The sequence below is a fragment of the Crinia signifera genome, chromosome 6, assembly GCF_055691185.1.
Source record: "Crinia signifera chromosome 6, ASM5569118v1, whole genome shotgun sequence".
Lineage (NCBI taxonomy): Eukaryota > Metazoa > Chordata > Amphibia > Anura > Myobatrachidae > Crinia > Crinia signifera.
The window spans coordinates 198,191,485-198,218,912 of NC_139222.1; the positions used below are offsets into that span (position 1 = coordinate 198,191,485).

General features: G+C 44.1%; 1 protein-coding gene across 3 annotated transcripts in view; it reads left to right on the forward strand.

Moving 5' to 3' along the window:
• Positions 1 to 27,428, forward strand: part of USP54 (ubiquitin specific peptidase 54) — a 111,340-nt gene that overhangs the window by 18,906 nt on the left and 65,006 nt on the right. For all 3 annotated transcript variants that reach the window (XM_083148582.1, XM_083148585.1, XM_083148584.1), the window contains exon 2: positions 23,120 to 24,453. In XM_083148582.1, coding sequence (XP_083004708.1) covers positions 24,304 to 24,453 — 150 coding nt within the window. In that variant the 5' untranslated portion in view covers positions 23,120 to 24,303. The remainder of the gene's footprint in view (positions 1 to 23,119; positions 24,454 to 27,428) is intronic.

Consider the following 27,428-nt stretch of genomic DNA (forward strand, 5'->3'; position numbering starts at 1 on the left):
TGTTCATTTTTGTTCCCATAATGAATTACTTTACATTTTGCAACGTTAAACTGCATTTTCCACCTTTCTGCCCACCTTTCCAGTTTATTTAAGTCACTTTGTAGTATTTCCACATCCCCTCCTGAGTTAATTTCCTTACTCAATTTTGTGTCGTCTACATATATTGCAATTTTACTCACTATTTCACTTCCAATATCATTAATGAATATATTAAACAAGGTGGGTCCCAATATGAACCTTGTGGGACTCCGCTTTGGACCTTTCACCATCTGAAATGTATGCCATTTACCACCACTCTCTGTCCCTGATTGTGCAACCAGTTTTTAATCCAATAAAATTTTTTATCCCCTAACCCTTAATTATCTTGTTTCATTAATAACCTTTTATGAGGCACCGTGTCAAAAGCTTTAGTGAAATCAAGCAGTATTACATCGACAGATTTCCCCAAGTCCAGCCCTATACTGACTTCCTCATAGAAGCTAATTAGTCTGACATGATCTATTTTTGACGAACCAATGCTGAGCCTTCCTTATCATTTTCTCCTGTTCTAAGAAATTTTGGATACTATCTCTTATTATTCCTTCTAATATTTTTCTCACAATGGATGTAAGGCTGACCGGCCTATAATTTTCAGGGTTAGTTTTGCTACCTTTCTTCCATATTGGTACTACGTTAGCTATGTGCTAGTCCGTTGGTACCATCCCTGAGTTTATTGATTCCTCGAATATCAGATATAATGGTAGTGCTATGAAAGAACTTTATTCTTTTAGTATCCTAGGGGGTGTTTCGTCCGGGCCAGCAGATTTGTTACTATTTAGGTTCTGTAATGGTGTCTATGTTGACTGAAGTTGACATGGACACCGTATAAATGTACCATCCCCTCGCATTGCTCGTCATGCTTCTGACACGGTGCCTCGCTATGCACGACAAACTATTATATTCTCACTCTATGCCCACTTGGATAGTAAAGTATGAAAAACCACCTTTATATAAAAAAAACCATGAAAAACTCATGTCGCCATTTTCAATGTCTACCTAATGCACGTTTATCTATCTATTTCATGTGTCGACCTAATGATTGCAGAGCTTTAATACTTCTTAAGTTAGAAAAAAATTACTGTTTAGTACTTTTTACAACTAACAATGTTGTACTGCATCTTTATTTCTATTTTCTGAAAAATCCCAAGTCTGTTACTTTGATACATTTGATACTATTAAAAATGTAAAAGTACATTAATGTGTAAAATAGAAATGTAATTTGAATACATATGATTTATGGCCAACCATGGGGCCAGCTGGTGTCTCTCTGGTGACCATTATGCTGTCATGATGGTGGGCCTATTTTTTTGTGGAGGCCTGGAACTGCAGCTCCATCAACCCCATTGGTGATCTGGCCCTGTGTGTGGCCACCAAGAATTCCTGTATGTCAAACTGGGGTGCATGGAACTGCATAGCAATAGTGCTCCAAATGTTTCTCTGTAACTTTGTGGCCATTGCTTCTATTTTTTCTTCTTCTTGCAGTCCCTCTCCTGCTACCTCTGGCCAGCTCCTGAAATTGACAATGTGGATGTGTTCAGTGCCAAGTATGTAAGTTGCAGGGGGCAGCGATTATCGGTACCAATATAGTGTTCACAGGGTGCTGACTACCGTGCAGGGCACATTTTACATTAGCAACAACAACAAAAAATATATATATAACAACATTTTTCACTGTGCCATGATTATGGCTATTACACATTATACCACACACCGCAATGCCCATTTCACATGGTGGCGCACACACACACACCATAATGCCCATTTCATATGATGGCACATTAGAGCCTGTTACCTACATGCTAGTTGCCAGCGGTTTCTTACTCGATGCCAAGGGTTTCATGCTTAGTTGCCAAGGAGGCTTCATTATCATTGCTTAGGGGTATTACATGCTTCTTGCAGAGGGTGGGAAAGGCAAAACCAGCCAGCCCTCCTGTCTGTGGAGGAAGGGCTTTGCCGGTGGAAAGAGCTGACTGATAGCCGCTGCTTGCACAGTCCCACACGCAAAAAGGACACGGTGCTTCAGGGGAACACTACCAATGTCCCTGTAAGCTAAACTCCATGCATAGTGGGGATATTTCCATATTAAATTATAATAGGCCCCCTAAATCTTTTCCACCTTTGTTCTGCTACTTTGCTTATGTGGATGGCCGCTCAATATCCTTTGGAGGGATGCAGTTTAAATCCCGGCGGTCGGGATCCCGGCGTTCAGAATCCCGACGCCGGAATCCCGACACTTTCTCCCTCCGTGGGTGTCCACGACACCCCTGGAGGGAGAATAAATTAGCGTAGCGAGGCACCGGGCCCGCTGCGTGGCAAGCCCGCAAGGGGGGGCGATCCACGTCCGTCCCCCCCCCCCCTTGACGGGATTTCGGCGGTCGGGATTCCGGCGTCGGGATTTTGAACGCCGGGATCCCGACCGCCGGGATTTCATACTGAATCCCATTTGGAGTCTTTTTGCTACTTTAGAGACATGACTAGCTTCATGTTTGTTCCTATAGTAGCGTGGCATACTATGAATGTCTATTACCGCTGTCTCACACCCCTTTCACACTGCAGCTCTAAAACGGTATGTTGCCAATTTTTTTTGCCTTTTAAAATGGTTAGAGCTGCAGTGTCAAAGCGCCAGACTGCATTTCCCAGTTACAGAGAACCGGTATTCCTACACGGTTCAGAGCTGTTTCAAGGGTGTTGGGGGGGGTGCACCAAACACCCCACCTGTTTTCTATGGGTGAAACTGGTTCAATGTGAAAGCTGCAAAAATGGTAATATAAACTGTAGTATACCGTTTGCAACATGCTATGTTAAAGGGGTTTACTTGCTCTTACCCGTTTTAAGAAATGTTTTAAATACGGGGTCTAAAGCAGGTTTTGCAATGTGAAAGCAGCATCACTCTTCCCACTCTCTAATATAAACTCATAGTTCATTGACCTTTTAACTAGATTGCCTCTGGTGTGTCATTGAATGGATTGTATATTCTCCTGGGGCAAGTACACCTCGGGGTATATTCAATGCGGGGGGGGGGTGCAAGCGTCTGACAGCGAACTATACGGCGAACAGTGCCGTTAGCCCCCCATCAGTATTCATAGCTCCCCCCTCACTCGCAGTTTCCACCTCTCCTGGTCCCTGAGGCGAGGTGGAAACGGCGAGTAAGGCCGTCAAAACAGCGAGGCTTGCCGCTTTATTCAGTGGGCTACCTGCATTTGCGGGAACCTCGCCGATCTGGGATTTCATTGGAACATAGAATACGGAGAGCGGCCGACAAAGGGAGCTTTTCCTCACCGTACAAACCCCCCTCGCCGTCGCTTGCTGAGGGCATTGGATACTGCACTACCTTGTTATGTTTTCAGCCTGCATTATGTAGTGTAATATACTGTAGTCTTATAAATAAAGGATTCAGTTTGGGCTTTTTTTTTTTTGTAGCTACCCAAAACAAAAGCAAATTTTATGCTTTCATTTAGTGTATGCATGTCCAAACTATGGCCCTCTAGCTGTTGTGAAACTACATGTCCCATCATGCCTTGCCACTGTTTTGCTATTAGGGAATGCTAAAACTATGGCAAAGCATGCTGGGATGTGTAGTTTCACAACAGCTGGAGGGCCACAGTTTGGACATGCCTGATTTTAGTGCATTGAAAACTTAAACATGTACATTTCAAACTCAATGAAAGCCACATACATTTTACATGCGTGGTTGTGCTAAATGTGAATAGAAAGATTCTTGAAATCCAGGTAACTTTAAGAGAAATCACAAGAATGCTAAATATTTTTATGTTTTTACATGGAAATCTGTTTTATTACTTCATATTTCACAACCTTCATGCTTGGAATATTTTCAATCCTCATTTATTTTATCTTTTTTTTTTCCCATTTAAGATTAGGTTATACAGTAGTTGAATTCTTGCAGTTCTCTTAGTTGAGGTTGGCATATGGTATGTTTCTGCTCCTAAAAGCCTGGTTACAGATTACTAGCACCTGCATTGGTTCACACACTGGTCCTGGTACAAAAGGTGAAAACAATTTAGTGCCTATATGTGCCCATATATTAGGGCGACTCCCGATCCCCTTTGAACAGCTGTATCGTATGAGATCCCTGCCAAGCTTGACTATGTGATATATCTATAGTGCATCACGTGCGATCTTCCGGCCCTAATGTGATGCTCTTGGGCCGCACATGGCATTGGACCTGATGTCAAACACATGCAATTTTGACACTCCTATTTCTCATCTGAATTGGATGGAAAGTGACCAAATCACCATGCAATCACCCTAGTGTATGGGTACCTATTAGATACGTTGTAGGCATAGTTAATAAGCTATGTGTTTTTCTTGCATTGTGCTTTTATATGATAACTTTTTAAAACCTGCATTAACATTTTAGGAGAGTGACCTACTTAGTTTTTCTCTAACGTCCATTATGGAATACTGGGGTTCAATACTATGGGGATAGAGATCCTCCGCAGGAGAGATAGGCACATAAGATCTTTCAGTGTGGGTGCACTGGCTCCTCCCTCTATCTCCCCCTCCACTAGTCAGTTTAGAAAAATGTGCCTCAGGAGAGGCTGCGCTTCTGGGAGCTCCAGGGAGATTTTTCAACATTTTGTTTTAGTTTGTTATTTTGGGGCGCTGCTTTTAGACCTAGGCAGCAGTCCTGCTTCGAGGGTGCCAGGGGAAGGGTCAGTCACCGGCCTCTTCAGGCGCAGAGCTGCCCTGCTGCAGGACTTTGTCCTGAGAGAGGTTTCTGTCACCGCACAGCATTGCGCTGGGGCAAGCAGACCTCCCAGCTGCCGCACACCCCTGGCAGGGTCTGAAGACTTCAAGTGGTGAGTACTGGTCGGTGTCCCCCACAGGGGGTACCCAGACTTTATGTGCGGCAAGATGGCGGTGGCAGTAGCGACGGACCTCCCACAGGTACCGCGCGAACCCCCCATCTTTTCTATATTTGCTGGCAGGTATAGATAGCCACTGGACCACCAGGGCTATGGCAATGTCTGTTTTTTGCACAAAACTTATATAAGCCTAAAAACGCCAGCTTTTTATTGCTAACAGCGCCAGCTCCGTTTTGGGGGCGGGGCTTAGCTCAGAGCGGGACCAGGCTCTGCTGGGCGTGCTTTAACAAGACTTCCTGCTTCTTCCTGCATGCTGAGGTCGCCATTAACAGCTCCTCATCGGTGGGGTGGATCTGGGATCTTTCTGCCGGCAGAGACAGCAAGTTATATCGCTAATTAACGCTTGCATTGCGTTTGCCTAGCATATGAATATTGCATAGCACTGTTTTTTCTGAAGAATTACTGTGTGTTTTACTGTAAACCAGCTCTCTCCAATCTGTGAGCTCAGGTTACAGGGTGCACTGGTTTCCCAAGTAGCTCTGTTTACCCCACACTGGCTAGTTAAGATATTAGTCTGTCAAATTTAACACACTGCTTCTGGGAATGCCCTAAAATACAAGACTTTTGGATAAAAATCGCTGACTTTATTAATCACACACTGAAAATAAGGTTTACTAGTTCCCCAGAATGGGCGATCCTGGGGGTTACAAAATCCTACATACACAATAGCCCAGAAGAAAAAAGAATCCTCTCAATGATCGCTGGTGTGGCTAGAAAATCTATCTTGCAACTATGGCTGTCCTCCCTCCCACCCTCCTTCCAAATTTTTGAAGATGAACTTTTCTTGTTCTTTAAACTAACATGGTTAGGGACACACACAAACAACCAACATACACACATAAAGTTCCTCAATTTGTGGGAAAACTATATTAAATCACTCTCCCCAGACACAACACGCCAACTACGCATATGTATACCCTGATAACGTGTACACTCATGACTGATCCAGACGCCCAGTCAGGGCCGGTACAAAACGCTCTCAGACCCGGATGTAGCGGAAAACTCTCAGACTAAAAGATTCCTCGACGCAGGTCCTGTGAGACCCCCGGAGACCCAGCGCAACCTTCTTTCTCTCTCTACCATCTCTCCCCTTCTTTTCTTCTAAATCTCTCCATACTACACTTCTCCTTTCTACCCCTCACCCCCTCCTTCCTCCTGGGAATCAGCTCCCAAATTCCTTCTCATAACTTTCCTCCCTCTCTCACCCTAAAACCCCTAACTAAGTTCAACTATAATGCTTAAATGTTGTCTCTGAAATATCTTTGACACAGAAAGCATTTGTGAGACAAACAAGACTTGGCTATGTAAAGTGTGTATCTATACGATCAATGAGACTCACACAGTATGAATCATATCAAACAGAAAACCAATGCTGATGTGTCGTGTTAACAAATGTTTATTATTGTTTAAATATTAAATGAAAATTTTTTTTTCTCTGGTATACACATGATCTTGGATCACAACCGACTTGCTCTTCATAAGTTTGAGTACAGGATCTCTCTGTGGAGCTCACTATAGAGATAAAGTCTTGTTAACAAAAACCTGTATAAGTGAAAAATTAATATTGTTATTGTGCATGACGTAATACCAAACATTTATTGTACTCTTACAACCCCTGTATCCAAAAATGTATGTCCATGAATAAGAATTGTTACCAAATAAAAATTCATGATTAAAAAAAAAAAAAAGATATTAGTCTGTAACACATAGCCAAAGAACACTTACAAATCAGTGTGAGTGTGTGTGTGTTTGTGGTGTGGCTGAGTGTCCAGCTTCACAATGGTGAAGAAGCTGACCTGCATGGTGTGCAGCACCAAGTTTATCCCTGCCTCAGTCACAGGTTACCTGTGTACCATGTATGTCTCCACAGCCTAGTGGGGCTACCCCTCCGGCTAGTGGTGTGCCCCCACAATATAGTAGGGTGTCACAGGGAGATCATGAGCCCGCATGGGCCAGCAGCATTAAAACGCTGTTTCATCCCAGCTAGCTGCTAATACACAGCAGACTCAGAGGGTGCAGAAGGATTTAGCCATCCTGTCAGCTAGGGTGGATATCATCACCCCTTTTCCCAGCCAGTCTAGCCAGCCTCAGAAGAGGCCCTTGTCGGCTGTGGCCCCTGATACAGATGAGGATGATATCCTTGATCAGGGGGAGGAGTTGCAGGATCAGGAGCCTGTACAGGAGCTGGCACCAGTACATGGCCCTGAACCTCTTATCAGAGCCCTTAGGGAGGTCTTAGAGCTCCCTCTGGAGGAAGTCATGGAGGGTGACTCTTTCTTTATGACACAGAAAAAGCAGTCTGTGTGTTTCCCACAGCAGGCGGAATTAGAGGGTGTTTTCAAGAATGCCTGGAAAAATCCTGAGAAGAGGTTCCAGCTCACAAAGAGGTTCGCAAATGCGTACCCTTTTGAACCGGCAGGTAGAAAATTGTGGGAGGAGCCTCCTGTTGTGGACTCCTCAGTTTCACGCCTTTCTAAGAAGGTGTTACTACCGGTCCCGGGTGTTTCCACCCTTAAGGACAGGGCTGACAGGAGACTGGAGACCACCCTCAAGTCGATGTACATGGCTAGTGGGGCCTCTCAACGTCCCGTACTGGCCAGTTGTTGGATGGCTAAGGCCATTCACACGTGGTCCACCCAGATCCAGGAGGGTTTGCTGGGGGACATGTCGGTGGCGCAGATAGGTGAAAATCTGCGTCACATTCAGGACACGGCAAAGGTCCTATGTGAGGCCCAGAAGGAATTGGGGGCCAGAAATGCCCGCAACTCTACTATGGCGGTCTCAGCCCGGAGGGCCCTGTGGCTGCGACAGTGGGTGGCGGACGTGGACTCCAAACGCAGCATGGAGAGTATCCCCTTCTCAGGGGAGAGGCTTTTTGGGAGTGAGCTGGATGAGTGGATCTCCAAGGCTACGGCCGGTAAGTCCACTTTTCTTCCATCAGCCCCTCCTGCGCCAAAACGTCCCTTTACCTCACCTACCCAGCAGTCCTTTTGCGGGGCTCGGTTCCGCTCCAGGGCCAGAGGTGCGTCCAATGCCAACAGGGGCGGACGGGGTAAGTTCAGAAAGCCTAACCCCTCTGGCGCACAGGACCGTGCTGCCACTGCAGCTGCCTCCAAGCTGTCAGCATGACGGGATCTCCCCACCGCGGGATCCTCTTGAGGTGGGGGGTCGTCTGTCGTACTTCAGCCAGGTGTGGGATGCCTCGTGCCTAGATTCCTGGGCCAGGAGTCTTATTTCGCAGGGCTACAGGCTGGAGTTCGACAGCCCGCCTCCCAGAAGGTTCTTCAAATCGGCCTTCCCTGCATCACCGGAGGACCGGATTCTCCTACAAGGGGCAATCCAGGGACTGCTCCAGTCCAGGGTAATCCTGCCGGTTCCAGTACAGGAGCAGGGGCAGGGTTACTATTCGAACCTCTTCCTGGTGCCCAAGCCAGATGGGTCAGTGAGGCCCATTCTGAACCTGAAGGATTTGAACCCGTACCTGCGGGTGTTCAAATTCAGAATGGAGTCCCTCCATTCCGTCATCGCCAGTCTCGAGCCAGGGGAGTTCCTGGCTTCCATAGACGTCAAGGACACCTATCTACACGTCCCCATTTGGCCCCCACACCAAATGTTTCTGAGGTTTGCGCTGGGAAGGGAACATTATCAGTTCCAGGCGTTGCCTTTCGACCTGTCCACGGCTCCACGCATCTTCACGAAGATCATGGCGGAGATGATGTCCCTTCTACAGCAGCATCGGGTGAATGTCATCCCGTACCTCGACGACCTGATCAAGGCAGTGTCGGCAGGAGCCTGTTGCAGTGCTATTCAGCTGACCAGGAGGATCCTCTCGGACCACGGGTGGATTTTGAACCTGAAGAAATCATCCCTGGTTCCAAGTCAAAGGATGCTGTTCCTGGGCATGATCCTGGACACAGCAGAACAGAAAGTATTCCTCTCACCGGAGAAGGTGGCTGCAATCCACCAACTGGTGGTAGAGGTGTTGGGCCCACAGGTGTCGGTTCACCTATGCTTGAGGCTGATGGGCAAGATGGTGGCAAATTTCACTCAAGGACATTCCAGCTGGATATCCTGGCGAAGTGGTCGGGGTGCCCCAGCCAGATGTGCAGGCTGATAACACTCTCTGCAACTACAAGGCTGTCGCTCCAATGGTGGTTGGAGTCGACAAATCTACTGGCCGGCCGTTCCTTTCAAGTCCAGGATTGGCTTCTGTTGACCACGGATGCCAGCCTGAGAGGATGGGGGGCCGTGGTTCAGGGTGTCCATCTTCAGGGCAGATGGTCCCAGCTGGAAGCCAAGCTTCATATCAACAGGCTGGAATTGAAGGCGGTTTACTACGCCCTGTTGAAGGCTGCTCCTATGCTGCAGGGCTGTGCAGGTGCAGTCCGACAATGCGACCACGGTTGCCTACATAAACCGGCAGGGAGGAACGAGGAGCATGCCGTGCATGAGAGAAGCTGCCAGGATCATCTCTTGGGCGGAACAAAATGTTCTGGCATTGTCCGCCATATTCATACCGGGAGTTGACAATTGGGAGGCGGATTTTCTCAGCCGCCACGACCTCCATCCCGGGGAATGGGAATTGCATCAGGAGGTGTTCAATGCCATTGCAGATCTGTGGGGGACCCTACAGATAGATTTCATGGCCTCTCGAAGAAACCACAAGGTCGCCAGGTACTGCTCTCGGACACGGGATCCTTGTGCGGAAGCAGTGGATGCCCTAACTTGGCCTTGGGAATACCGGCTGGTTTATCCCTTTTCCCCCGTTGCCACTACTGGCAAAGGTGCTAAAAAGAATCAGACACCAAGGAGCAGAGGCAATCCTGGTGGCACCAGATTGGCCTCGGCGAGCCTGGTTCGGGGATCTTCAGGCCATGCTGGTGGAAGACCCTTGGCGTCTGCCCCTCAGGGAATATCTTCTTCTTCAAGGGCCGTTCGGTTACCAGGACTTACCTCGGCTTCGTTTAACGGCCTGGAGGTTGAGCGGCAGATCCTGAGACACAAGGGTTTGGATTCCTCAGTCATAACAACCATGACCCAGGCCAGGAAGCCGGTGACGGCCTCCCATTATCACCACATTTGGAGGAGATATGTGGCCTGGTGTGAGGAAAAGGTCTTACCACCTGCGGAGTTTAACCTGGGTAATTTCTTGCGGTTCCTGCAGGCAGGTTTGGACTTGGGACTCCGGCTGGGGTCCTTAAAGGTCCAGGTATCGGCCCTGTCGGTATTTTTTCAAAGAAAACTGGCATCCTTACCAGAGGTCCAGACTTTTCTTCAAGGGGTGTTCAACCCCCTTTTGTGCTGCCCACTGCGCCATGGGACTTGGATGTTGTGTTATCCTTTTTGCAGTCATCCTGGTTTGATCCATTAGATCAAGCCGATTTACGGTTTCTTACATGGAAGACGGTAGTTCTGCTGGCCTTGGCTTGCAAAAGCCCTTACTTGATTTTTTACGGCGACAGGGCGGAATTGAGGACTAGGCCGCATTTCTTGCCTAAGGTTGTGTCGGCTTTCTATCTAAACCAACCGATTGTGGTCCCGTCCAGTTTGGCTCATCCAGAGATTCCTGCATCCCTGGATGTTGTGCAGGCCCTGAGGGTCTATGTTAGGCGGACCTCTAGGTTCCGGAAGACGGATGGTCTGTTTGTGCTCTATGATGCACAGAAGAAGGGTGCTCCTGCATCGAAACAGACTATCGCCCGTTGGATACGTTCCACGATTCAAAATGCCTATGGGATGGCTGGATTGACTATTCCATCCTCATTGTAGGCGCATTCCACAAGGTATGTAGGGACTTCCTGGGCGGCTGCTCGAGGAGTCTCGGCCTTACAGCTTTGCAGAGCTTCTACTTGGTCGGCACAGCATACGTTTGTAAAGTTTTACAAATTTGATGCCCTGGCCAGGGAGGATTCCCAGTTTGGGCAAGCGGTGTTACAGCAGTCTCCGCACGTTCCCGCCCGTTCTGATGGCTTTGGGACCTCCCCATAGTATTGAACCCCAGTATTCCATAATGGACGTTAGAGAAAATAGGATTTTAATATACCTACCGGTAAATCCATTTTCTCGTAGTCCATATGGAATACTGGGCGCCCGCCTCAGTGCGGATTTTTCTGCTGCAGGTAATACCTTGCTTTCTTGGGCTTGTTGCCTTGTTGAAAGGTTAACGTTCTTGTATTGGCTGGTTGCCTTTTTGAACAAGTGACGTTCTAATGTTGGCTTGTTGCCATATATGCATATATAAACAGATATTTATTAAATATTTCAGTTATGGTGTTCACCATAGGTTATTATTATAGGTTTCTTCACCTATTTTGTTATTTTTGTGACGTTGTGCTGGTATGAATCTCACCACATTTACTCGCTTAATCCTCATATACTTTGCTCTCCTTCGGCACAGTTTTTCATTAACTGACTAGTGGAGGGGGAGATAGAGGGAGGAGCCAGTGCACCCACACTGAAAGATCTTATGTGCCTGTCTCTCCTGCGGAGGATCTCTATCCCCATTGTATTGAACCCCAGTATTCCATATGGACTACGAGAAAAGGATTTACCGGTACATTTTTTTTTGCAGCAACGGATCAGAGAAGCCGACAGGAGGGTTCTATTAACACAAGACGCTTGCTGCGGCATTGGTATTTTATCGCACAGCCGCTGCGGCATTAACGGATCGCACAGCCGCTGATTTAATTTGCATTCATTTCTAAATCAGGCTGTCTGAGCATTACAAAATCTGTATGGCATGATTCTCATTTCAGACCATACTAAAATAAATTAAAAGCAGAAAATGGCTGTGCGTTATCACGAGCATTACTGCTATTAAAATAGGGTGAGCACTGCTGTGACGAGTATGTTTTTAATGGTAAATATTACATGCATTTGTAGTTACATGCATACCTTGCCTATAAAGGGCCATGTGCAACAGACCTATGCACATAAGAAAAAGCACAGCAAGCTATGCTTAGTCACTAGTCCCTGAAGAACTATATTGTGTACAGCCTGAGTTTGAGTATGATGTATACATTACAGATTAGTTATATAATTATTACAAAAAAGGAGGAAGGCATTAAAACTTGACAGTGAAGGTAATCATTTTATGTGAGCAGCAAAATGAATGTAGTAGTTTATAGTCGGCTATCTACACAGATACCACCCATTTACGGTAGTGGGTTTGACAAAAACTTACATTGCCACCAGATGCAATGTACCATTCCCATACAACACATCATGGGCCTATTTCAGAGATGTACGTAAACCTGATATTTACATTTATCTCCAATGTTATCAGCTATGCACAGATGCAGCACTGTGTGTATAGATCCAGGCCTGCAATGTTGCACCATGAAGTAGTGACAGGCAGTGTTACAGAAAATGGGTGTGTGTGTGTGGGGGAGTGTTGGCGCCATTTTCTGGGCATGCTCTAGGCCAGGCGTGGCCAAACTACAGACAAAATGGATAAGTGGGCGACCCTCTGGCGCAGCAGCCAATCTCGTCTCAACACCTGATGAGGAGACACCACTCCCCAAGAAAAACAATTCCAGACGAAGACACACTGGCACGAAAGGAAGTAACACTCTATTTCTAAAGCACCAGTGTGTCTCCGTGTCTAATTGTTTTTTTAGGTAAAGTATAAAACTATGGCCCTCCAAGTCCCATCATGCCTTGCCACAGTTTTGCTTTTAGGGAATGCTAAAACTATGGCAAGGCATGCTGGGATGTGTAGTTTCACAATAGCTGGAAAGCCGCAGTTTGGCAATGCTTGCTCTAGACTAGGGTTGGGGAACCTTCGGCCCTCCAGCTGTTTTTTAACTACACATCCAGAATGCTTTGCTACAGTTTTAGCATGGCCAAATAGCAAAAGTGTAGCAGTGCATGCTGGGATGTGTAGTTCATCAACAGCTGGAGGGCCAAAGGTTCCCCCAACCCTGCTCGAGACGGTGGCTGTGCGACCCGGCAGTTTGCTATGTGAAAGCTGTATAAATGGTTTCAAATGATAAAGGTAAAGTATTTGTATTACCACTGACTATATGGTCTTAGAAAAATGTATATTTTATCATTCATACACACTGAACTATAAGCACCTAGGAGGCAATTCGCACCTGATCGCACGACTAGAATTTGCACAGAGACCTATTATCGGTAGACTACACATGCGATGAAAGCCTGCTACTTTTTTAAGCACTTGCCGTATGCAAGGTGATTGACAGGAATCAGATGTCTGGGGGTGGTAACTGTCTGTTTCATTGGATTTCCGAGATAAGCGCTAGGAGTGACCGGGAAAACGCAGGCGTGCCCAAGCATTTTAGGGAAGTGTGTGTGAGGTCGGCAACAGGCCAGATATGCCTGTGTTTATCGCAGCTGCCGAATAAATCTCTGTGATCAGTGGTGCCCAGTATAAAAATCATCAAATAGTGAGCGGCTTATGAATGGTTTTGAACATATTAGCACAGCTGCAAATAGATTTGCAGCCAAAAACATCTACACGCATAGGGAACACAATTCGCTAGGTGGGATTTCACTCTGGCGGGGCGGCATCTACAAATTCGGCTGTGTGATTGGGTCTGAATTAACCCCCCAGTCATAAAAAACGCTGACAAAATTTTACTGCGTGTACAGATCACCCTCAGGACCGCGCATTGTTATCGTTTGTACACAGTGAACGATATTGTTATTGCTGCATATCGTTTCCCTTTATTGCATAGTGTGTACAGGGCTTAAGGGTTAGGAGGGGAGATGCGATCATTCGGTCGACAGTGTCTTGGTTGACAGTGAATAGAGCAACGATTATTGATGGACTGTCAAAGTCAACACATGAAAAGTCGACATGGTCAAAGGGACGACAAAAAAAGGTCCACATGAGTATTTCACTTTTTACATTTAAAAAAAAAAAATATGACTTGTTTATACTTTACCATCCCAGCGGACATGGAGGGGGAATATGATAGTGTGTGTGAGGGGATGCAGTCAATTTGCCTACAATCAAAATCCCAATGGTCAAAATACAGACAAGGTCAAATTGTTGACACGGGCAAAAAGTAGACATGAGTTTTTCATAATTTTTTTAATTGAAATCGACTTGTTCGTACTTTACCACCCCAGTGGAGGGGGAATAATAAGTGTGCCGAGCGCAGCAAGGCACCATGCCCAAAGCATTGGAGAGCTCAGCTGTACACTCTTTGGGGCATTGGAGAGCTCGGCGATACACTCAAAAAGATGAAAAACTTGACTGTTGACCTTTTACTGTGTGGACCCTATGACCCCTACCCTTAGAAGGGAAGCGAGAGAGGGCTATTACTCACGGAGCCTCTGACGGGGTTCTTTGTATCGGATGCTGGGGTCAGTCTTTTGACTGGCAGCATCCCCACCACCGGGATATCGTATATGTATCCCTGTAATATACTTTACATTTTATGTAAATATATATTTACTGTACATTGTAAATTTACAAATGAGGTCTCGCCTACATTTGCCATTTACTGAACACATCCTGTAGGCTTTTGGTGGAAAGAAGTCAGAATCCACAGGCAATGCACTGATTGCTTAAGCAGGAGCCACAGGATTGTGAGTCATGAATTACAGGAAATGTCCTGGATGCATTCTGGTGAGCCGACTTGGAAGGAAGAAGCAGGAACAGGTTTGGTGTGGGTGAGGAAACAGTGATTAGGATGCAGCTGGAACAAGTAGGTTGGTTTGTCTTTTGCAGCACATTAGTACACTGCTTGGTCAGATATTGCTGGCTTCTGTTTAATTATGCTGGATTTTGCAATGCTCAATCTGACCTTGAACTCATCCACTTTTATATAATGGTAATTTTGTTTTGCTTACATGCAGGGCATGTTCAATCAAAAGGCATTGCATTGTAATTTGGGTGCATCTTCTATCTAGGGATGCTCAATCCTGGGATTCCCAGGATTGGCCTTCCTAATAAAAGAAAAAAAAAAAAAAATTGCCCGAACCCAAATGTCACTATAAAGGCCCTTTTAAATCTGCCCACCCTGACAATCTTCCCCATCCCCCCTGCACTGTCACAGCGGTGGTGGTAACAGGCAGCAGGACCGTCAATCCATCTCCAGCGGGCGGCTGGGAGCAGCGCAGCGGGCATGTGACTGGGCATCCGGGTTCGGGACAGTGTGCTGTGCTGACAGGCATGGCGGTGGCCAGGCTGCGCAGTGTGTCGTGATGTCAGGGGGGACAGCCTTGGGCAGCCTGGGTGCCGAAATGCCTGTCATAACAGCACACTGTTGAGAGCAGCGGAACCACTGTGGATCAGTAGCAGTAAGCCGGGTAGCATCTGATCCATATTCTAAGGTGCTCATCGCTGCCTGGCTTTAAAAAAAAAAAGGTGAATTTTGCACGGAGGGTACTAATCACGGAATCCCAGGATTGGCCTCCCTACTTATATCCTTATAGGAACTGTCAGAGACCATGGTTTATATCAACTGTTTCAGATTTCAGTGCTCTCATGAGTTAGATCACAGGTTCTCAAACTTGGTCCTCAGGACCCCACACAGTGCATGTTTTGCAGGTCTCCTCAGAATCAAGTGAAAGAATTGGCTCCACATGTGGCTCTTTTAAAATGTGGCAGTGATTAATGAGTGCACCTGCCAGGTGACCTGGAAACTGTGTCTGAGTTTGAGAAACACAGAGTTAGATTACTATCACACTAGATGTACATCAGGGTTGCCTACCTGACCCTTTCCTTCAGGGAGAAAATGCTCTGTTCCTGGACTTCCCCGGTAATGTATGATTGCCATCACCTGTGGGGGAGCTGGGTAATTGATACGAAAAGGTGTTTCACCACAGGTGATGGCAATCATACATTACCAGGGAAGTCACCACAGGTGCTGGCAATCATACATTACCAGGGAAGTCCAGGCACAGAGCATTTTCTCCCTGATGGAGAGGGTCAGGTAGGGATCCCTGATGTACATTTATGTGTCTCTTTTCATAAATAACTAGTTTAAACAGAATGTTTTAGTGTTGCGAAACATACGCAGTGACTAACATGTTCAGACGGGTCATATTTATATTCTGTGGTTTGGTTTTCCCTTCTCGGTTTTTATTGTCAGTCTTACATCACCACATCACTTGTTTCTGAATCTTTCATGTTCTCATGTTGATGTGCTTTGTAACATGTTATGTAATTGAACAGGTTGTTGTTTTCATGCGATTTTTCTTTTTTTTTTGTTCTTTCTGGGCTGCCTTTTGGCAGACTTTCATGAAACTGATGATAAGGTCTCAGAGCTGACCTCTGAAGAATCTTATTGCTTGCTTCAACAATGATGCCATTGTATTCACACCAGATTCCTTTTAGATTGCAATTTCTAAGTGAATAATATTTTTATTTCTCACTGGCTGATTTTTGTAGTTGGTTACAGTGCTTTGTATTGCGTTAAGCATTGGAAATACAAGGTCCATTTAAAAAACAAATAAACACACAGGGGTATGTGCACCAAGCAGTGGCTTCCCTGAGTTTTGAAGTCCAAATGTGTATATGTGTGTAATATATTTACAGAATGTGTTTTCTGACACCTTTTCTATTATAATATAATAAGTGGTGGATCCTTGAAGTCCTGCAAGTTGAGAGGTGATTCATTTATACTTCTATAGCGTGATTTTGTTTCAGAAACTAAGTAATTCCTTTGAGTCCTGTCATGGCATATCTCCCTCCACTTTAGCTGGGCATCCACTGTTTTTCACGCTTGTTGCACCAAAAAGCGGTGGGTTTAGCAGCTAAACCCATCTTAAGTATTATGCACAATGAAAATGGTGTGAAAAGGTCAGACTTTTCACAAATCTCTGCCTGCCACCTCAGGAGGGCGTGAGCAGAAATAATGGGCACATACGGTATGTGGGCCCAATCGGAGCAACAATTGCATTACTCGGTTGCCCCAATAAAACAATTTCTTAAACCAGTGGTTCCCAGACTGTGTGCCGTGGGACCCTGGGGTGCGTAGGGACACTTGCAGGGGTGCCTCGGGTTGGTGGTTCATAAATAATTCAAATTCAAATCGGTCAGTGTAATAGGCAAAACTACTGCTTGTGGCTTACCATCATAACATATGTAGACAAACAAGCAAATTGTTTATTTCTCAATAAATGCCTTTCCCCCGGCGACCCGGCTGTGTGTGGCGTGACATTAGCAAGCCATGGCGCACACAGCTGGGGGGAAGGAGGTGGGGCTGGGCAGCGACTGGCGCTGAGCTCAGCATAGTGATCAGATGAGCAGCACTGCCTGGCACCCAACATCACAGACAGTGGTAATCCTGAGAATTTTCCAGGCTTGCCAGTCTGGGCCCTGTAGCATAACCCGGAACATTCTCGGGATTACCAATGAAGGTGTTAAACCATTCCTGAACAATGTTTGCAGTGTGACTGGACACATTCTCCACTGTCCTCTGTGAATAATGCTGCTTTCAGTGGTTGTACTTGGTTTCCAACAATGTTTAGGTAGGTGGTACATGTAAAAGTAGCTTACATATGAATGCCAGGACCCAAGAATTCCCAGTAAAATATTACCTATTGTAGGCGCTATCGGTGGTGGATAAGAGTCCACATAGGCTGAATATTATCCACCACGACTAGAGATGCCACTTATACAGCAAGTTGTAATGCAATGTGTTTTCTGATACCTTTCTATCATAGTTCGAATGAACACTTACAGCAGTTTGTGCTGCATTAGCTCTTCTGCATGATAGAGTGTGACAGGCTGGTCTGCGCTCTCCGGGCGCATCCGTTAGCCTTGGGTATCCAACAGGCTGCACATACTTTTTGTACTTTGCTATGTTATGTGCGCGGGAGCATGCATCGCAAGGCAAAAACTCACTGTGTATGGGCACATTAACAGTGTAAAAGGTGTATGTGTTTGGATCTGGACTTTATGATATAGGATCCATGAAAAGCATTGTGCAAGAAGAACCTGTTGCTATAGAAGCCCACAGCATGTTAGTTGCTAGGCAAAACAGCTGTATTGCTGAGGATGCTGGTGTGGCCCTGACCATTAATATAAATATTTTACCATTTTTTATGTATCTGTGCAAAAAACGGTCAACTTACGTTGACCGTTTTCCATGTAGACCTATTGTTAGTGTCGACCTTTTGACCATGTCAACCTAATGCCTGTCGATTTTTATTGACCGCTTCCTGCTGTTTGAATGTTAAGTACTGACCATCATAAAGGAATTTGCAACAGGTAGCGCACACTTTCAGGATATGGACTGTTCTGGAAAGATGTCATATGTGATAACTATTTGGCAACTGATTGTTGTGTAATTGGGATAAGTGTTTCTGTTAATGACCTTCCCTTGACCTTTCGCAGACAAATGGATCAATACAAGACATGCAGCTAGGCTGTTGGAGATCATTTTTTTTTATTGTGTACTTATTTGGGACACCACAATAATCAGTGAGGAGGACTCATTTTAATTCTGAAGGGCATGAAGTGCTCACTGATCAGGTGCAGGGTTCTGGAGTAAACACTACCACAATATAATAGAAACTCTGATTTCCCCACTTGGTAGTGAGTCTGGAATCCCGGTTTGAGCTCTCCAATAACCTGTTAGCGATAAAGCCCAATAAGGTATCCATGCCTGGAAACCATCTAAAACACAGCCCCGTGGTTATAATTGCTAGTACTACTGCCAATTTATGAATTTGTTTACATACCGTATATACTCGAGTATAAGTCGATCCGAATATAAGCCGAGGCACCTAATTTTACAACAAAAAAACTGGGAAAACGTATTGACTCAAGTGGGACCCTCACTCGAGTATAAGCCGAGGGGGGCTTTTTCAGCATAAATTTTTTTCTGAAAAAGTAGGCTTATACTCGAGTATATATGGTATATGTTTCAATAGATATTACTGTCAATTTTTTATACCGGCGGTGAAATGCAACAGGGTGTGAGTTCGCCGGTGGTGCGAGATGCTGGCCGATCTCATTTTTGGCCTTGGAAATGATTGCTGCTTTAAACCTTAGAGTGCCAACATCACTGTGAGAGATGTGCAATATATTCGCTAAAAATGCCAGCGTCTCCCATTTATCAAATAAAAAATGTGTTAAAAAAATTATATTTCATATAAATGTATACATTACAGGTCATTATGATGAAAATTTGTTTGTTTACCATTTTTCACACCTATTTTGCAAATTTCACTTGGAACTCAAAGGGTTAAAGAAATGTCAGAGATTGGCCAGCATCCCACACCGATGGTAAACTCTGACCACATTGCATTTCCCCACCGCTACCAAGCTGTAGCGAGATATCCAATACATATCGCTCAAATGGCCTGATGGCTAGCGATTGGACCGATGCAATTCATGCTGGGATTTCAAACCACCTACCTATCACAGTAATGCCACTGACACAGTATGCACCATTTTACATGATTACCACCCACACACCTGCCCACCATATTATGGAGAGAAACTTCTGTGTTTAGCAACTAGACAAATTCTAAGATAGATTAATTAGGTTAATCCTTATATTGTACACCTTTAAATTCTTAGCGATTGACAGGTGATGGGCTGTGGTTACATGAAATTGACATCTTAAATCTTTTTGTGCTACACCCGCTTTGTTTAAGTATTACAATGCTAACTGGTATTTCTACAGAGCTCTTGGAAACCACCTACGTATGGCTTACCTTACATAATATTGTGTCATCTTTCTATAAAGGATGTATGTGTTTCTTTATTCTTTTATCTTTAATCATACTGTAGTAACACATTTCCGTGCTAACCAGTGCGGCTTGATTAAGCAGTGTATTGCTGAATTGGCACTGCGCTTCTTGTCCTGTTCTGCAGTGTGTGCCATGCTCTACAAAGCTCTGCATGCAGAATACAAAACTCCCTTTGTATTTGGAAAGTCGGACATCTGCTGCTTGATGTTCCCAAAGTTTGTTGCTGTAACTGGGCATTCCGTTCTAGTAATTCCCTCTTGAGAACTTATTTGAGGTTTACATACTACTGACAGAATTATCAATCCAGTAAGAAATAGGAAGTTGTATGAATTCTTTCTTTGTGAGTTACTTTAATCTAAAATAATTTGTCTTCTTCAGCCAAATATTCTTGCACTTGAAGAAAGGGATACGGTCGTATTGTCGACAGTCATCAGGTCGGCAGGTGTTTAGGTCGACAGGTCATTAGGTCGACATGGGTTTTTCACTTTTTTTTTAAACCGACATGTGCCGACAGGCGGATTTTCATGCCCTACCATCCACTAGGGCGTGGTGTGAGAATAAAATAGTGTGCCGAGCGCAGCGAGGCACCATGCCCGAAGCATGGGGAGCGATGCAAGGGGCTGCGGTTGACTTCCAACTGTGTCCATGTCAAAAAACCGTGGAAAAACCCATGTCGACCTAACACATATGTCGACCTAGAACCCTGTCGACCTTCCCACCTGTTGACCCAGCGGTGTCGACCTAATGACTGTCGATCTAACTATGATCGATAAAACGATCCACACCCTTAAAGAATGACCATGATCAGCTAAGTTGATCTCCTAGAAGTTATTGACCCTTTTCCCCCCCATAAGTACCTGCAGCAATTTGTGTATTTTAAAGTCCTATGCATCACAAGAAATGCAGGAAGCTTTGAGATCAAATCTACTAATACAGAAGAATTTCGGAGCACTGCATTTATTTGAAGAGGGGACGTTGCAGGTGGATTTTCGGGGCTGTTCAAAGTCATTGCTTTGATTTCAGAATTTGAGTTTAGTGTTTACATAGGATAGTCTTTCATTGCTATATGTAATAATTGCAATTTTCTCAATGACTTTTGCTTTGTTCCTGGCATAATAGTATTGGCTGATTAAAATGTAACATTTAAAAAAAAATCTTAATGACAGAATCTTATTTTATCGTATCTTATTTTATATATAATATATCATTTTGGAGGGGAGAGAGAGAGAGAGAGGGGGGGGGGGGGGGGGCGGTGTTAGCATCCTGGCTAAGCAGCTTAGTGGGTCAGTTATATTCAACCCCCAAAGATATATCTGTCCAATCTGTCTGGTGAGCCCAAAAATCTGGCAATCAACCCTCAAATTTGCCCTCAGATGCTGGAAAAAAGGTTAAAAACGATTGGATAAATTCAAGACAATCACTTTTAACCAATTTGTCTCTTTTCCAGGGTTTGGTAGCAAATGTTTAATTACACTATGCTCCCATATATTACTAGATTGTTGTTTCCACCAGGCAGATTGGATAGCTATATCTTTAGGTGTGTACCCAGCCATAAGTGTTTTTTTTTTTTCCTAGGGTGTCACTTGTGTGATTTTTTTCTTAAGACCACAACCTGGCACTCTAGGGTCTAAAGCCCCCTACACTAGTGTGCGGTATTGCATGCGATACCCCAGCAACTGAACCAGCAGCGCCCCGGCAGCTAGTTTACATACGATGCATCTTATGTGATCACTTTGTATATGATGTGTCGTATCCAATACATTCACCGCTGCGGGATATGAATAATCGTTGTGGAAGCCATGGAGATCTCCGGATCCGATCGAATGTACACTGGACCGCACATCGACTTACACACGTAATGATTTGACACTTTTCACACTATTTATCGTCCCAGTATGTCAAAATCGTGTGAAAAGGGCCCAGATCACACTAGTGTATGGCCACCTTTTAAGATGCACCATCAAATAAATAGATTTTTTTTTCTTGTGTTCTAAAGCCGTGGTTTTCAACCTCGGTCCTCAAGGACCCCCAACAGTGCATGTTTTCTAGGTCTCCACACTGAATCACAGGTGAAACAATTAGTTCCACCTGTGATCTTTTAAAATGTGTCAGTGAATAATCTGTGCACCTGCCGGGTGACCTGAAAAATGTGTACTGTTGGGGGTCCTTGAGGGCCAAAGTTGAGAACCACTGTTCTAAAGGACCGCAATGAGACTGTCCACCCAAGTCACAACATTATGTCCAACTAGTTTGGAGCTGACGCCACGTATTTAAACCGCAGTTCTTTGTTCTGAAGGTACGCCCACCCAATCCTAAATTAGAGACTATAAAACATGTGTGAGTACTGTTTTATTTATTTTCTAACTAAAAACATAAATAAGATGAAACCTTGTAAAATAAATCTTGCGGTGCAACCCAGACAATCTACCCAGTCAGTACTATGTTTTTATATGTTAAAAATACATCTTAAAAATTTCAACTGTGTGCCCTATACATACAAACTACTCTGTTAATATAAATATGTAATGTATGCTCAGGAAAATAATGATATACCAGTGGTTATAGCCAAGTGATGCTTGTAGATGCCGTGAATGGACTCTGTTCAGAATGACTGAAAGAATAATACAAATAATTAGAAATTAATTATGTAACCCGTGCTTAAAGCTGCAGTTCTACCTAGGCTGGTTCGCCATTCTAGCAGCCCCAGCTAAAAGCTGACATGTGAGTGGAAGAACCAATCACAAGCTGCTGTGAAGAAATGGGAGTTGTTCCTCTCACACTACTTTCATTCTGAAACTGGGGGTTGTACAACGTTATCTAACTTTTGCATAAGCTTTTATGGAAGTCATGCCAGTTTTTGACATTTCATGGTTTGTGCGTGGATGTGAGCAGTAACTAATATTAACCAATAACTCATTTTCATTTCTTGTACATTATTTGCCTATTTTTTTTCAGCTGACAAGAATGAACTCGTCAGCTGAAAAAAAAAAAAAGATGAATGTATTTTATTTAATGCACACATAACTGTATTTTAATGGATTATGGGATAGAACTTTCTAATAAAAAGAAAAAGAGATGAAGCCGTTATCAACCAATCTACCATTTTTCTAGCATGTTTTAGATTAAAAAAAAGCCATATTTGATTGGTTATGGGCAAATCTATTATCTATATGAAGAAAGTCAGGTGTCTGGATTACAGCCCCTAAACAACTGACATCAGCCGATTGGCTGGTACAGTGTCACCTTCCACTTTATCACTTCTCCAGGCTGAATACATCTGCCCCATGGTTACAATGGTAGACCTGCAGCAGTTATAGGTGATCTATGTTAGATTGTTGCTCCTTTCAGCTGCTGCAGGTAGGATCAGATGTGACAATGGGAATCTTATGATCAACATTATGTAACACAGGAGGGTACAGACTTTTTTTTTTTTTTACACTTGTACAAACTTGCTTGTAATTATCCTCTCACTTTCTCTGAGCTTGAAACGTGTTTGTTTTTCCTTTCTGCATTAGGTGCCGGACACGTTGAGAATGCTCTTGAAAGCAGAAAACCTTGTTTTGTTACTTCACCCAGGAAGCATCTTGCACCGATCGACACCAAGCCTGGAAACTGAAGGGGATGTATGCACAGATCGTAATGTTTAAAACCATGGAGTACGTGCAAGACCAAGTTACACTAGAGCAGCCGTCAAATTCAGTGAAGTGAACACTGTTTCAAACTTGCCTTCTGACTTCAATTATAAGGAAGTGACCTATTATCTGTTACAATTACATATTGTTTAGTGAGAATGTTCGCTGGCCCTTCCCTAGCGATCTCAAATATTATTTAATTGCATCTGTTAAACACGGTTCTTGGTCTTCCTTGTTGCTGCTTCCCCCACCCCCCTGACAACGTCTTCTCCAAAGGCTGTGAGTTTACTGTGGGAGGTCAGATTTGCCAGACTTGGCAGCACACCACAAAACAAAGCAGCTCCGTAATTAAGTGACGCAACACCTTGCATTTTTCCTTCTCGCATATAAACTTCTCGGCTGCCTGGGATTTCCAGTTCTAAAGGAGAGAAGCCAGGCTGAGCTCGCCTGTCTAAAACACATTTATTCTGAGTGTCTTGGAATAGGAATAATCCTAAAGACTCCTGTAGTTTCATGCTGCAACCTGCTGTAGTTGGCGTTCTCTACTGCTTCTCACATGACTGAGTGCCCCCCCCCCCCTGTGAAGTGTTGGTGCTGTGCGGGTCGGAGTTTCTTCCAGTTTGTTACGTTTACTTTTTAAGTTATTTTTCTTCATTTGTTTCCTCTATGTTCCTGCCCTGCCTCGCCCCGTTGAGAGATCTGGAGGGGATTAAGACACATCTTTGTACTGGACATCAGTAAACACATTCTCTGGACTGCTAATAATAATCTGTTGTATTCTTGTTGCTGAACCTCCCTAAAAGGATTTTCTTATTAAGTGATTTACTTGGAACACAATTACCATACTTTTCATCAAAGTATTTCAAACCCTGCATCAGCATCACTTCTACACTCTGCTCCTTTCCTACGGGCAGAGCTGCAGGAAATATTTCTGTATTTATTTGTTCATGTCGACTATTTTAAACTTGTGAGCTCTACAAAAGATCTTTTGGATTTAGTATCGCTTGAATCGTGTGGTTAAATTCTGTGTATCGTATTTATTCACGTTTCTTTTTGCACTGCCCTAAATGATGTCCTGGAAGAGAAATTATTTTTCTGCTGGTCGAGGCGGTGTGCATGAGATGTTTACGCCACGCAATTCCATATCCATCGCTCCAAGCAAAGGACTAAGTAATGAGCCAGGACAGAACAGCTGCTTCCTCAACAGTGCACTACAGGTGAGTGTAGGGCTTCAGTAAGTACAGCCATGCCGCACTACTAATAGCCAGTTTTGTATTTCCTTCTTTAGTCTTGACCTTGTGGTATCTGTGTGTGTGTGTGTATGTATATGTGTGTGTATATGTGTATATCTCTCTAGTTCAACGTTTCAGTGTTGACACCTTCATCATATTAGTGATAAAGGTGGCAACACCAAAACGTTGTACAAGGGGTTGGCTGTGACCCATCTAGATATAGATATATAGATGGTTAAAATATCAGTATCTAAGTGAAAAAAGGCAAAGTATTACACTGACAGTTGAATGCCGGGTATGGTAGGGTTTTTTTTTTCCTTCAAGGTGATATATACAATTTTAGTAGGTGTTTTATAGCACAAGCCAAAACAAGTGGCATATAAATGAGCAAATTGATAAACCGCTCCAGTCCAATATCCCCACCCACCTGGTTATGTTTATTTGAATACTAATGAGATTGAAAGATATTCCCATAATTATTTTGGAGGAGAATGTAAATGAAATAGCAATACATCAGTGCAGTGATGGGGGAAATGTAGAACAGGGACTTTTCAAGTCTTATAGAGGGCCTAATTATCCATTGTGACATTTAAGATTGAGTACATATACCCACATCAATAGACTAAGAAAAAAACCATAGGCTAAGCCAGTGGTTCCCAAACTGTGTACCGTGGCACCCTGGGGTGCCCCAGGAGACTTGTAGGGGTGCCCTGAGTTGGTGACCCAGAATGACCCAGAACCAATTAAAATTATTTATTATAAATATAACATGTGAAACCAGTGCTGTCGATGATAACCTGTGGACAAACCGTATTAACCCCTGTCTCTTACCATGTAACTGACCCCAAGGATGACCTATAAACACAACTTTTCTTCATTTAATATTTTTTTCAAAATTTATCAATAATTGACAATCAGTCTAGTGGTGCAGGAAATTTTTTTTTTTGATGCTTAAGGGCGCTGTGATCCAAAAAAGTTTGGGAACCAATCGGCTAAGCTGAAACTACCAGCCATAACCAGAGGATGCTATAACCTGAAATAAAAAAAAGATACAAGTTATAGAGATCACGTTTCAGCATTTTGATTGGTGATGAATATGGTTGAAAGGCATGTACTGACCTTTAAATAGCAGTGTTAAAATGTAAATGCGCTATGAACTAGCATAGTACGTAACTTCCAGTGACACATGTGTGACACATTAGTTTGTGCTTTTATGAGTAATGACATTCCTTATTACCTGTGGGCACAAATAGATGGCACTCCACCTAGGCCGGTTCCACTGTAGAACACAGAAAATGTTATGCTAAGCCTATGGTCTCTTTAAGGAGGAGTTGCCTTGGTGGGACGACCCCAAAGGAAGGGTTAGGGGGCTAGGAAGGGAACCCAATCTGAAACCTGTCCCAAGTTGGACTAATTTGACTCAGAGCAACATAATTATGCAAAATTCACTTATTTGGTAAACCCCTAAAATACCTATCTATCTATCTATCTATCTATCTATCTATCTATCTATCTAATCTTCTTATTTTGTCAGAGCTGCTTATTCCATTGTAATAAATGAGTATACTTTGGATAATCAAAGAATGGAACTCTAATGCCCCTTTCAGACCGCACTTTGTAAACGGTATATTGACGTTTTTTTACCGTTTTAAAACGGTAATCTGTGCGGTCTGAAAGGTGCAGGACCACTTAACCGGTTAGAAAATACCGTTTTTTCTAACCGGTTAAAATGCAGGGTCCTGCCCATTTCAGAACCGGTATTTTAGGCTCAAAATCGGGTCTGAAACGGTATTTAGGACCCAGCCAATGAGCTGGGTCCTAAATTCAGCGCAGTGAATATTTAATGAGCGCTCATTAAATATTCACAGCACTGGAGCCACCCCGCGCCCCCACCGCGCGTGTGTCGACACCCCTCCCCCCCGCGCGTGTCGACCTACCCCCCGTGCAGCCGGTACCTCCGTTGTGGATCCCGGCACTGCAGTTCAGTATGGTCGGAAGCACTTATGAAAAAAAGTGTCTTTCAGAAAATGGCTGCCCCATAGGAAAACCTGTTTAAAAAAACTGTCTTTCGTATGGGGGCAGCCATTTTCCAAAAGTCACTATAAGAAAAGTGACTTTTGGAAAATGGCTGCCCCCATACGAAAGACAGTTTTTTTAAACAGGTTTTCCTATGGGGCAGCCATTTTCTGAAAGACACTTTTTTTCATAAGTGCTTCCGACCATACTGAACTCAGTGCCGGGATCCACAACGGCGGTACCGGCTACAAGGGGGGGGGGAGGGGTGTCGAATCGCGCAGGGTCGACACGCAGGGGGGAGCTGCACGGAGGGGAGGGCTGAAGGCTGCACTGGCTTTGACCCTGTATTTGGAAAGTTTCCAAAAACGGGTCTGCCAGTGTCAAAAAATCGGCACTTAAACGGTAATATACCGTTTAAGAGCTGCGGTGTGAAAGGGGTTTTATCTGGCAGACCCGTTTTTGGAAACGTTTTCAAATACAGGGTCAAAGCCAGTTATGCGGTCTGAAAGCAGCATTATTTGTAATAACATTAGCAGGCATTCCAATCAGTTGCATGATTTAATAAAACAAATCTGACATAAAAGCAGGAGGGAGCTTGGGGCTGCAAGTGACTGCTTGGTTGGGATTCCTGTTGGCCATTATAGACTTACTCCTATAGTCCATCTCCTCAGTCACTGACCAGCTATTCTACTTCTGTGCCTGAATGAATTAGATTAGTTTATAGCTCCCAGAGTGTATTCTATGTTTCCGGCCAGAACAAGCTTCTCGTACTTAACAAAGCAAGTTTACTCTCATTGCACAGCATAAACTTTTTTTATTGTTCATCACTTACTCATTATGAGACACTGATAGGACACTGATGGACCTGTATATGAATAATTTAACTATAATATATATATATATATATATATATATATATATATATATTATATATTTTTTTTTCT